This window comes from Cebus imitator, unplaced genomic scaffold (assembly GCF_001604975.1).
Source record: "Cebus imitator isolate Cc_AM_T3 unplaced genomic scaffold, Cebus_imitator-1.0 Scaffold95, whole genome shotgun sequence".
Lineage (NCBI taxonomy): Eukaryota > Metazoa > Chordata > Mammalia > Primates > Cebidae > Cebus > Cebus imitator.
The window spans coordinates 3,183,016-3,195,515 of NW_016107410.1; the positions used below are offsets into that span (position 1 = coordinate 3,183,016).

The 12,500-nt window shown below is 40.6% G+C and overlaps 1 protein-coding gene and 1 long non-coding RNA gene across 2 annotated transcripts in view; one reads left to right on the top strand and one right to left on the bottom strand.

Moving 5' to 3' along the window:
* ACTR3 (actin related protein 3) overlaps positions 1 to 9,909 on the bottom strand; it is a 74,905-nt gene extending 64,996 nt beyond the window's left edge. Inside the window, exon 1 of the mRNA XM_017536030.2 lies at positions 9,080 to 9,909. Coding sequence (XP_017391519.1) covers positions 9,080 to 9,123 — 44 coding nt within the window. The 5' untranslated portion in view covers positions 9,124 to 9,909. The remainder of the gene's footprint in view (positions 1 to 9,079) is intronic.
* Positions 5,556 to 12,500, top strand: part of LOC108309621 — a 72,770-nt gene continuing 65,825 nt past the window's right edge. Inside the window, exon 1 of the long non-coding RNA XR_005201482.1 lies at positions 5,556 to 8,515. This is a non-coding gene — a long non-coding RNA (uncharacterized LOC108309621). The remainder of the gene's footprint in view (positions 8,516 to 12,500) is intronic.

The following is a 12,500-nucleotide window of genomic DNA, read 5'->3' on the forward strand; positions in this document are numbered from 1 at the left end:
CATTTACCATAGTGTTCAGCATACAACTGAGATTGAAATAAGTACTTGATTACTTTCTTAAGTTCTATTTTTTTGACTTTATGTGTTTTGTGCAGTCATTAATGAGCACACAATGCACAGTGAGTAAATAATTACAGTAAGTAATGCATCAGTAGAGCTTATTCATTTTCAAATTGCAGCTTCAGAAATATGTATGGCTTCGTTTTAAAGATACATGTAATTAGGCATCATTTCCTTAACTGAGCTGTTCTGAATTTATCAGCAATTATTAGTCCTCGCAATACTCAAAGAAGCAATACATAAATTCATATTTCACTTTAATGTGTTACAGGTTAATCAAATCAGTGGACTGGTCACTAAGACCTCCCTATATGTTTTATATTTGTACTAAAAATTAGTATCTCTCAGTTTAAGTATGCATAAGATGAACACTCTACTGCACTAACAATTCGACCACTCTCCTTGGATACATCTTAATTAGAAAACAGTAGAGCAGTGAGCTCTGGAATGAGACTACCCTAGGGCTAAAATTCTAGATCTACTACTTAACTATATCCTTACTTTCCTCATCTTTGAAATGGGAGTTATGTAATAGTAACTACTTCAAAAGGTTTCTGAAAAGGTAACTAATATCAAAAACAAAACTTGTAAAGGGCCTTGAAATGGCTGATTGGTACACAGCCCATTTAATACATCTTTAATAACTAAAATCCAGATATAAATCTCTGATACCATAAAGACTTTTTTTAAAAAAGAATATTAGTTTTATGAAAGTCATCTGTCCTGGCAACTATAGAGTACAACTTAAAAAAAAAAAAAAAATTTCTAGACTTGTTTTAAAACATTACATTGGGGAACATAAAACTAGTTTCTCCTTTATGCCATACAGCATGCCTCTGCATAACAAAACACTGAAGAATTCTGATGCAGGCCTCAACCAAAAATACTTTGACTATAAATAAAATACATTATGTTATTCCAATTAATTAATTTCAACTACTGTAACTCATAAATGTGAACTCACAAGAAAATTTAAGAGAATTCAATAATACTATCAATAATTAGTAACACTCCCAAAAGATATTTCTCAACTCTGAGCCGTTTCATTTGTAAATGAAGATTGGATTAAATTATCTCTCAAAATCTCTTTTCAGCTCCATAATTCTGTGTGAGTCATTAGGCACTTCCCTTAATTCACTGAAGCAAGTTTCACAAATACACATTAAATGCTATATTTGTACCCTTGAGTAACTGAATTTTTATTTATTTATTTTTTTTTTTTTTGAGACGGAGTTTCACTCTTGTTACCCAGGCTGGAGTGCAATGGCGCCATCTCGGCTCACCGCAACCTCCGCCTCCTGGGTTCAGGCAATTCTCCTGCCTCAGCCTCCTGAGTAGCTGGGATTACAGGCACGCGCCACCATGCCCAGCTAATTTTTTGTATTTTAGTAGAGACGGGGTTTCACCATGTTGACCAGGATGGTCTTGATCTCTTGACCTCGTGATCCACCCGCCTTGGCCTCCCAAAGTGCTGGGATTACAGGCGTGAGCCACCGCGCCCGGCGAGTAACTGAATTTTTAAAATGCTTATAGCAGAAGAAAAGCACACTAGATTTAATTAAAATAATCTCTATAACTAAGTAAATACTTGAGTCCTATCATAGACCAATACTAAAAACATGGTTTACATGTTTACAGTAGATTAAGCCAACCCTAAACTGCAAGGTCTTTTGCACCCTAATTCTCTTTCTAGGACTTTTAACCTCCTCCTGCTCATTATAAACTCTCCTTTACACTAAATACTGAAAAATATAGACACCCTTCCCAAGAGTATTGCATTTTCACAAACGGCAAGATGTCTTAAAGCAAGGACAAAATGTTTAAAAATAAAATGTTTACGTAGTGTCCTTGGATGGGGAAAAAAGGTGGAATGCTGAGTATCCGAACAGTTGAGTATTTCTTTCAGGTATGTTTAGGACTGGGGAGAAGAGCAGAAGGAAGGCTAAAAGAACACATCTGGCCACGGCGGGCGGATCCTCAGTTGAGATCAGCCTGTGGCCAACATGGTAAAACCCCATCTCTACTAAAAATACAAAAATTAGCCGGGCCTCGTGGCGGGTACCTATAATTCCAGTTACTCAGGAGGCTGAGGCAGGAGAACAACTTGAACCCAGGAGAGAAAGGTTTCACTGAGCCAAGATCACGCCATTGTACTCTAGCCTGGACGACAGAGCAAGACTGTCTCAACAACAAAAAAAAAAAAACAAACATCTGGCTATACAAAGTCAAGCTATTCATTTCCTGGTTGCAAGGAGTATGTAAGAGTGACATGAATTTAAATCACAGTTGGAAAAGAATTTTGAAAATTCTGAAACAAAATTATTAAAATTCTGCAAAATCAGCCTTTAGAAAAACTACACAATTTTTTTTGCTCTAGTATTAATCAATTATGTAAGTTATGTTGTTTTCTGATACAAAGGCCCATATAAAGTTATAAAACCAGAACACAAAGTAGTATTAGTCACCATACTATTTTCAAGAACTAAATTTAAAACAATCCAATAACATCACCTTATCTCACTTTTATCTAGTAATTCATAAGTGTGTTTGGTAAGCTACAGCACACATTTTTGAAGTGCTATTATTACTTAATTGCTTCTTTATACTCCTGCCTATTACTGATTAGGTTGTATCATTAAAAAGGCTACAAGTTCTAATAGAATTACAAGGGAGCATTCAAATGCTTTTTTATTATAGTGGAATTTTGTTTCAGAAAACACATGTTGCTACATTTTAACCATTCCAAACTTCTGCTCCTAGTCCAATCCTTTAGCTGTTTCCACAAGCTGTGAGAGGAGGAGCATGCTGGACAAGGGAAATTTAGCTAGTGCTAAACTCTCCTCCTGATTAAGAATTTTGCCTCTATAAAAACTGAATGAGATAGGTGGAGATGGACTGTCAGCATAGTGATCAGTCATCACAAGCTGATCAGTTACTGCAATGCTCAAGAAACTAGATCACATTATCCACAATTTTTTAAAGAAGGAATAGTTATATTCAGTCTTTCCGTTTTCTCCGAATGCTCTCATATTATTAGCTCAAGTAACAAATTATAATGATTCCCAAATACCCACCTTCATTCCCAAAGATCCTGTATTTTTAATTTCCTCTAGAATGTTTCCAATTATAAATAATCATTCCAAATTCAACAACAAATTCCAGTTTTACTCAGTTTCTTAAAGCTAACTCCCTAATTGTCCCAATCACTCAGGCTTACAATCTTGAAATATTCATTGATGTCTATTTACTGTCTATCCACTGGAATCAACTACAAAGTCCTAGCTATACCTCCTTCAATCTCTCAAATCAGCAAAAACATTTTGACTGTGCAGAGAACTGTGTGTGGCAGGCAGGCCAAGGTGTGCAGGAGATAAGAAAATATGCATAACACACTGTATTCAGAACTTAAACTCAGAAAAAGAGAAAGCCAACTGATTATTATGATTAAAACATATTGTGCTGGGTACTATGCTGAACCATTCTCGTGCATTATCAAAAAACAAAACAAAACAAAAGGCTGCAGCACATGGTGGCTCACACCTGTAATCTCAACACTTTGAGAAGCCAAAGCAAGAGGATACTTGGGCCTAGAAGTCTGAGACCAGCCTGGGCAACACAGTGAGACCCCATCTCCACAAAAAAAAATTTTTTAAGTTGCCACACATGGTGGCATGTGCCTGTAGTCCCAGCTACTCAGGAGACTGAGGCAGGAAGACAGCTTAAACCCAAAAGTTTGAGGATGCAGTGAGCCACGATCTTGCCACTGAACTCCAATTTGGGCAACAGAGACCCAGTCTCAAAAACAAACAAAAAAACCTACTATAAGGTAAATACTATCATCTCCAAATTACAGATGGGAAGAAATAAGACCTACAGCAGTTCACGTGTATAAAAGTCATATAGCTATTAAGTGATAGAGCTTGAACTCAAAAACAGATGACTACAAAGCCCTTGCTATCCACAAATAAAATAACACAGAATATAACTTGCAGAAAAAAAAAGTAAAAAGAAAAAAAAAAAAAAAATCTTGTCCTAACTTATCTCTTCTGCTCCATCTCCACTGGCAATACCAGGTTTCAGAATTTCTGCAAAGTTGGCCCTTAAGTGGGCTGCTGAAGAATCATCTAGGAAGCCTACCTAAATGAATATTCATAGTCCAACCCTTGAGATTCTGAGTCACTGGGTATGGGGTGTTTCTGATGCACAGTTTTTTTTAAAAACCATACTCCTAATTCTTGTTCATTCATTCATACAACAAAGATTTGAATTCCTACTATGCACCAAGCCATGTCAAAGGTTCATCTTTAACAGAAGGAAGATCTAGTGTAGAGGCTCTGCCACACTTACTGCTACAATATCTTGGGTAAGTAGCTTAGCCTCTCTTAAGTCTAAATTTTCTAGCCTATAAAACAAAGATAATACTTCTCAGTTTGTTATGAAAAGTTAATGAGATAATACAAAGCATTAAGCACAGGGCCTGACATACAACTCTTGATAAATGCTAGCTATTATTATTTCCTGAGAAACTCAACCTAAATAGTAATTTTTTTCTAGAGATTAAATTTAAGCAAAGTAACAAGAAAATAGTCCAGGCATTCACACATCCAGGAGGGGGAAAACGTAAACCAAGTAAGAAAGATTACACAGAAGGATTTCTCTAAGTGAATCAAATTCATAAGGCTGAGATTTTTTTTTGTAAGATGACTTTAAATAGGAATAGAGTTAACTTTACTAACAAAAATAAAGCAACACATACAGTTCTGAAAAGGCAGTCTCCTAGGAGAGTCCCTAAAGTGTTAAAAGAAAGAACACAGGACTTAAATACAGAAGAACTCAGGTCCAAATAGCAGATGGAACCACCTCCTAGCTAGATGGCATCAAAAAAAGTAATTTAAATTCTCTAATCCTGTTTTTTCACTTATAAAATTAGGTTAAAAAATAGCTGTCATAGAAAGCATGGCCAGTAGGTCCTCCACAAGTGACCTTTCCCTTCTGTGCCTAAAATTCTGAACTGTTTCTTATAATAAAACTGGAAAGTTCATTCACTGCAATACGGTATTTGTAATCCAAAGTCACTATTTCAACACAAAATTGGCAGGTAGGAAATGAGAGAGAGTTTTTCGCTAAGTCTAAGAAAGAATCTGACTTCTCACCAGGGGCATGTCTGTTGTACTTACTTCAAACAGCATGCAAACATGACTCATCAAGGAATAAGAATTTCTTTGAGTGCTTTTTGGTTAACAAGATATTGTGAACGTTTCTGCCTTTGGAGATGGCTAAAGAAATAGCCATCTGCAATTATTAGGCCAGGCACAGTGGCTCACACCTGTAATTCCAGCACTTTGGGAGGCCAAGACAGGCAGATGAGCTGAAGTCAGGAGTTCAACACTAGCCTGGCCAACATGATGAAACTCCGACTCTACTAAAATTACAAAAATTAGCTGGGTGTGGTGGCGGGCGCCTGTAATCCAACTACTTGAGAGGCTAAGGCAGGAAAATCGCTTGAACCCAGGAGGCGGAGGATGCAGTGAGCCAAGATACCCTCATGGCATTCCAGCCTGGGAGACAAGAAACTCAGTCTCAAAAAAAAGAAAGAAAGAAAGAAAAAGCATTATTATTAAACAATATGTACAGAATTCATGGAAGAAACATGAACTTTCCACATATATCTACCCAGATTTTCCTCACATCTCTCAAACAAGATCATTCTTATCTGCACTAATTGCTACAATGTGGCCACAATACAAATATGCTCCTCTTTCACTGACTCCTACAAAATATTTATGCTTACATTTTAAGATTGCTAAGAAGTTGAAGTCAATTAGCAAAACTCCTTAATTCACTCCAGACATGAATACATCCAAGACTTTGACATAAGGCTGTATTAGCCTCTGCTATCGTAGTAAATGGAAATAATTTACTAACATAGTATTTACCAGGGGAAAAAAAGGCATAAAGGGGAAAAAATTCACAGTGCAGCTCTGTAACGAAGCTACGATATGACAAAAGTATGTAAGGAGTCCCCCATTTGCCTTGAATGATAAGAGAAGCTTCAGTAAAAACAGGCATTAAAAAAAAAAAAAAATTAAAAAGAAATTCCCCTCCCCCACCCAAAAAAAAACACCTTAGGATGATCATACAAGTGTTACAATTAAAAAAAAAAAGTTTGTGAATGCCTTTAAAAAAAAATGCTTTCCTCACCACTAATACCAGGTTTGAGTTCTGCTAGTTTTTAAGCAATCAATGGGAAGCCATGTGCTCAAATTGTATTTTACAATGCTTTCCAATACAGACCAAGAAAGTGTGTAGGTAAGGGTATCAATGTGAATGAAGGAAGTATTCCTTTTCAAATTCTTTTCAAAATAAGTATTCTCTTTTATGACCTGAATCTACGCGATTCATATGCTGAGTTTTGCTGGACAATCCCTAACAGTTTTGGGATTAAGTTTCAAGTCTCCTAACCCTTAACAGCCTTCTTATCTAAGACAATCAAGTTTTACAGATGGCCATTTTTTTTATCAGTCACCTTTTCCCTAATTTATATAATGAATGAAATGAACAACCTAATTCAGGTTATAATTTTTTACTTAAACTAAGTGGGTAATTGTAATTTAGAGACCTAAGGGCTGAATGCATTCTCTAAAGCATAAAGAAATAGACAAATTATAGGTGCACAATTTGCATTCGGGGACCACAGAATTTTGAAATGTAAAAATTCCCTATTAAGGCCATACTTAGAGATGCCTATCTCAGGGCCCCAACCTCAAGGACTTATCCATGTGTTAATAAAGTTGAAGGTGTAACTTTCCTGGAAGAACCATTGGCAACTCGAGAGCCCAAAAAGCCTTTTGAGGACCAAAATAACTGAAACTCTAAAGGGGGAATTTCAGGTAATGACAAATTGTAAAAGAGAGTGAGCTGGCAAAGGGACTCCTAATCAGTTCCAATAAAATCATGAACGCAGTTAACAACCTCTCCTTGTTGGGGAAACCAGTGTAATAATGTCAAAATATACTACTGTAAAAATCAAAATTTTAAAACAGAAATATCCTAGATTAAATTGAACCCCTCTCCCTGGTCCTACTGGTCATTCAGCATGTTTTAAATTCAAGGTTGCCCTTTAGGAAAGGAGGTCACTTAAGGACAGTTAACCTCAAAGAGATATCTAGTATACTAATTCAAAACTATTTCAAAAGGGAAAAGGTGGAAAGAATAAAAGTAACATACTACTTGAGATGTTACCATGTTCTTTCTTAGGGCAGCAATTATTTACACTGTTTTTATGACAATTCAGTAATTTCTAAAACATTAATTATGTAGCTGTATTGTCACTTCAACAAAACATATTTGAAAAGTCCTACTGACTCAGGCCAAATCTAATTTTAAAACTGAACCTAGACATAAAACTACTCACCAATTAAGCGAAGAAGGGGGAAAGAAAAAAAAAAATTATTGGTTCACAGAAATGAGACTGGATTAAGAAGAAACTAATGAAGTGTTCATCGAAAAAATACATAGATGTTTCAAGGCTAATCTAGGCTAGTGTTTTCCTGGGGAGATATTGAGTTGGTTGTTTCACCTGACTGGGATTTTAGAAACTGCCACACTAGCTAGTTATGAGAATGAAGATTAAAGAAATTTTACATGGAATAAAGAGTGAAAGACATACAATCTTTTAAGGAACAATAATGAAAATTATTAATAATTATGATTAACAATAATTTTTTTTTAAAGCCTTGCAGTCCACCTCTCACTGCCTTCCCCCTCAAAAATAAAATTGGAAGTGTTTGGGAATTAGAGCAATGTAATCACAGACAAAAGAAAACACTTTCCTATATGTCATCGTGAAGCAGTGATTCTACATTAAAATAAAAGAAGCCTATTCTCTATGTAGTTATACAAAGTGTGGTACAACTCTCTAAAATGTCTATTAATACAAAATGAATGACCACTTTAAAGCCATTCTATATTTTAGCAAACAACCCTACAGATCTAAGGGTAACTATTTGCAACTTAAACACATTCCTATATACCTCTATACCTTCCTTCCTCCTTCCTTCAAGATACCATCACGGAAGGAACGTATGCAACTTAAATTAGTTTATTTTCCTTCCTTTCTCCCCGCTCCATGAAACACAAGTACATTTTTTTAAGTTACATAAATGGATACCAAGCACCGTTAATTCAGTCTCCTTAAAACCTGCTTAATTTTAAAAGTTCTAATAAGATGTGTTCAGGTTGGAAACGAAAAACTACCTTATAAGGGTATAAAAGACTGAAAGCAGGAAGCGGCTTTGACAAAACTAAGGAAGTTGCAGCGCGCTTGCTCACTGGGGGACTTTTTGAGGCTACAGAAGTAACACATGACATTTTTCTCTCTCGAATTAAAATGTGACTTGGTTCACCGGTTACAATGCAGAGGGGGATGGAAATGACCGGGAGTCGAAAAGAGAAGGTGGGTGGTCAAATGAAAGCCCCGCTGTAGGTTCCCATTTTCAGAGTCCGATTCTTCCCTTTCCCCACCCACACCCTGGGCAGAGTGTTGTCACTGCGATCTTGCAAAACCTACCAGGAGCGCTTCTCTTTTCTAGCTCCTCTGCCAGGCCAGTCCCCGAGCACGGCCTCTGGGTCCCCAAACCCACGGGGAAAAGGGGCGCGGAGGGAAAGGCAAGCCGGATGGGTCGGGCCCGGGGACCACCCCCAAAGCGACCGTCCCCAGCACTCTTTGGGCGGCACAGCCCACCGCAGTGGGGGAAGGGCCAGGAGGGGTCGCCGAGGAAGCCGCTGAGGGTTGGAGGTTGAATCTCGGACCCGCGCCCCCGCCCCAGTCCTAGGAGGGGGAAACTAGGGGACCGGCGAGGCCCTGGCTCCGAGCCCCACCCCTTGCTAGCCGCCGGGACTAGGACTGACAGCCGGCGGCGGCGCCTTGCCGCACCATTCATTTCCCGGTCTCCTCCCTCCCCCGCCATTTTCCTTCCTCCGCCTCAGTTTCCCCACCCCCGCCCGTCAGCCCCCTTACCCCGTGCCACAGTCCACTACACAGGCCGGCAGCCGTCCCGCCATCTTCCTCCTCGCCTGCTGCTGCTGCTGCCGCCGTCTGCTCCGTGCTGCTAGGGGCCAGAGATTGGCGGCGGGAGACAGGGGCTATCTGACCATCCACAGCCGGGCCGCCCTCACCGTCCGGGGGGTAGCCGGGAAGCCGAAGCAGTAGCAAGAAAGCAGCAGGCTCGGTCAGCGGCTATCACTTCCGCAACCCAGGCAGGCAGGCAGTCCCCGCCCTGCCCCGCCGCGGCCTCCTCCCCCTCTCTCTTCCCTCCTCCTCACTCCTGCCCCCACCCTACAACTTCTTCCCCTCACGCCGCCTTTCCCCGGGAAGCCAAGATGGCCACCGGTGCCGACGCCCCGGCCAGGCCAGGCTGAGGCCCCGAGCGCTCCCCCTTCCGCTCCGAGCGGGAGGGGCCAGCGAGCATGCGCAATAAGGTGCGTTCGCCTGCCGGGGCTCCGATCCCGAAGTTAGTGAAATCCATTGCGAGTTTTCCAGGAGGACAGAGGCGGAGAAGTCTAGCCGAGCTCCTGGTTCTGCTTCTGAAGCTGGCTTTTCGGTTGCAGCCCTTGGGTTGGTTTCAGCTGCTTCTTTGCTAGGTTGGTGAAAGAGTCGAAGCGCCTCCTGCAGCCACGAATATCCTCCAGTTCCTGGGAGAAAGCAGCCTAATCGAAAACGTCCGCGGCATGCATCCATTCTAAAAAGTTGAGTGGCTGCTTTTCTGGGTGGAAAAGAGCGGTATCAGGGTGAGCAGTCGGGGAACGAATGAACAAAGACTTGTCACCGTGGCCCTTAGGCCTTTGTTGCGAGTTTTCTTCAGTTGTACTTGTACGTTGTTACAGGACTTTAGAATGTAGCCCTGCTCCCCAGCCCCCACCTCCCAGGGCTGACCTGGGTCCCTAAGGAAGGCAAACCTCCCAGGAATATATTCTACATGGTATACGCTATCCAAATAGGCCTTTATTCAAGGTTTTTAGATTATGACAAAGATTTCCCTCAGGAGTAGTAAGAGTCTGCTAAGCAGTATAATAGAAAAAATTAAGGGCACTCCCTCCCATCCCCCCAAAAAAAGTTTTAAGTTAAAAACGGAGGCCGGCCACAGTGGGTCATGCATGTAATTTCAATGCTTTAGAAGGCCAAGGTGGAAGAATAGGAGAGCTTGAGGCTAGGAGTTCGAGACCAGCCTGGGCAACATAGGGAGGACCACCCCCCCACACCATCCCTCCAAAAAAAAAAAAAAAAAAAAAGAAAGAAAACTGGAAAGCCTTAAAGAAACCTTTCAAACTTTAGTGTGTATCAGAATCACCTCAAAGGTTTGTTAAAACAGATTGATGGGCCACACCCCCAGAATTCTCTGCTGAGAATTTGCATTTCTACTAAGAAGTTCCTAGTTCCACTTTAGGAACCTAGAAGGTTAATATCATTCCTCTCCACCAGGGTTTTCTTATGATAAACCATTCTGAGTTTGCTAATGTGAAGCCAAAATAAAAATATTTCTTAAAAGCAAGGATGTCTTATTCAGTCCATATAATAATATAGTGTGGTATTAAGCTGGCCTGGGGGATGGAATTGGGTGTTTCATTTATTCATTTGACAGGGTAGTACTGCTTACCTACTCTATCATGGCAGGGACTGTGCTGACTGAATATTCCCTGGGATGGAAAATAGTTAAGGTCTTTTGTAGAGTTTACAGATTAGCAGGAAACGGACAAATTGTGTTAAGAGCAATAGAAAGAAGAGAACTGAGGACTCTGAGAAATGAGGGCGAGGAGTGGGAGAATGGAAGGGAGGTGGAAGGCAGGGAAGGAGTCTGACCAGCTGGTATGTAAAACCTGAGATGGGGGTAAGAGTCTCCCAGGAGAGGAAACAGCAAGTGTCAAGGACCTGAGGTAGGAACAAGCTTGGCTTCTTCCAAAAACTGAAAGAAGATCCATATGGTCAAAATGAAAGAGTCAGGGAAGATGCAATAGGAGATGAAGCCTGAGAGGTAAGGAAGAGTCAAACAGTACAAGAATTTGTAGACTGCTCTAAGCATTTTAAAGTTTGATCTTAAAAGCAGCTTGATAAAGTAGATTTATGGTAATTAGTTCTAAAAAAAAAATAAAGCAACTTGAAAGGATTTAGGCAAGAAAATGTTGTGGCTGCTTTTTAGAAAATGGCTCCAGCAGAGTCCAGATTGAATCATGCATTGTGTGATATGATGTGTTCCAGAGTTCAGGGATAGAAGCATGTGAGGGCCAGCTTCCAGATGAGATCAGGTATGTGCAGAGGAGACTCACTAAAGGGCATCATCATCAGTTAGTGTCCAGCATGTCTACAGCTATTCACAAAAGAAGTCTTTTCTTAGAGGTTGTTTCCAAAGAAGTCAAACAAGTGGTTCTCTGAGATGCATTGTTGTTCATTTCTCTGCTATATTTTAGAAGATGCTAGATGGGGTTTCTTTGCTGTCGCTTCTACTACTTGCATCCTTTGAGGAAGCATATGCTTGAGGATTGGCTCTGACAGAAAAGACAGATGTGGCTGAGTAGGGGTAGAATCAATGGTTGTTTCCAGCCGTTGCAAGTAGTAAGTCAGGGTTGAAGAGATCCTACCAAAGAAGTCCCAAGAGCAGAGGTTAGTGCCCTAGATCACTTGGACAGGCCATGCCACTGGCGCTTAAGATGGCTGCCCACACTCTTGCGCAGTTGTCACGGAAGTAGTTAAGCAGGGTTGGACACTGGTGCTTCGAGGTCTAGGTAGGTACTGTTATGAATGAAGGGGACCATGAGGAGGTTATGGCAATGCAAGAAGCCCACAACTCAACAGAAGGCAGCAGACAACTGTTGCTGTGTCGAAATACAGGCCTGGTACTTTTTTTTTTTCCCCAAGAGAAATCTGAAATCTGCATTTTTATCTTTGGTAACTGTTGCGGTTTGAATGTGTTCCCCAAAGTTCATGAATTAGAAATATAATCTCCAATGCAACAGTGTTGCAAGGTGGGTGTTTTATGAGGTGGTTAGGTCACGAGGAGGCTGTCTTCATGAATGGATCACAGGACTGGGTTTCTGATAAAAAGGAGTTTGCCCCTCTTCCCTCTCTCTTGCCCATGTGATGCCTTCCATCATGTTTTGACACAGCAAGGACACCTTCACCAGATATTGGCCCTTTGATCTTGACTTCTCAGTCTCTAAAACTATGAAAAATATTCTGTTCTTTTTTTTTTTTTTTTGACACAGAGTTTTCCTCTGTTGCCCAGGCTAGAGTGCAGTAGCACAATCTCAACTCACTGCAACCTCCGCCTCCTGGGTTCAAGCGATTCTTCTGCCCCAGCCTCCCCGGTAGCTGGAATTATAGTCATGCGCCATCACACCCAGCTAAGTTTTGTATTTTTAGTAGAGATAGGGTTTCCCCATATTGC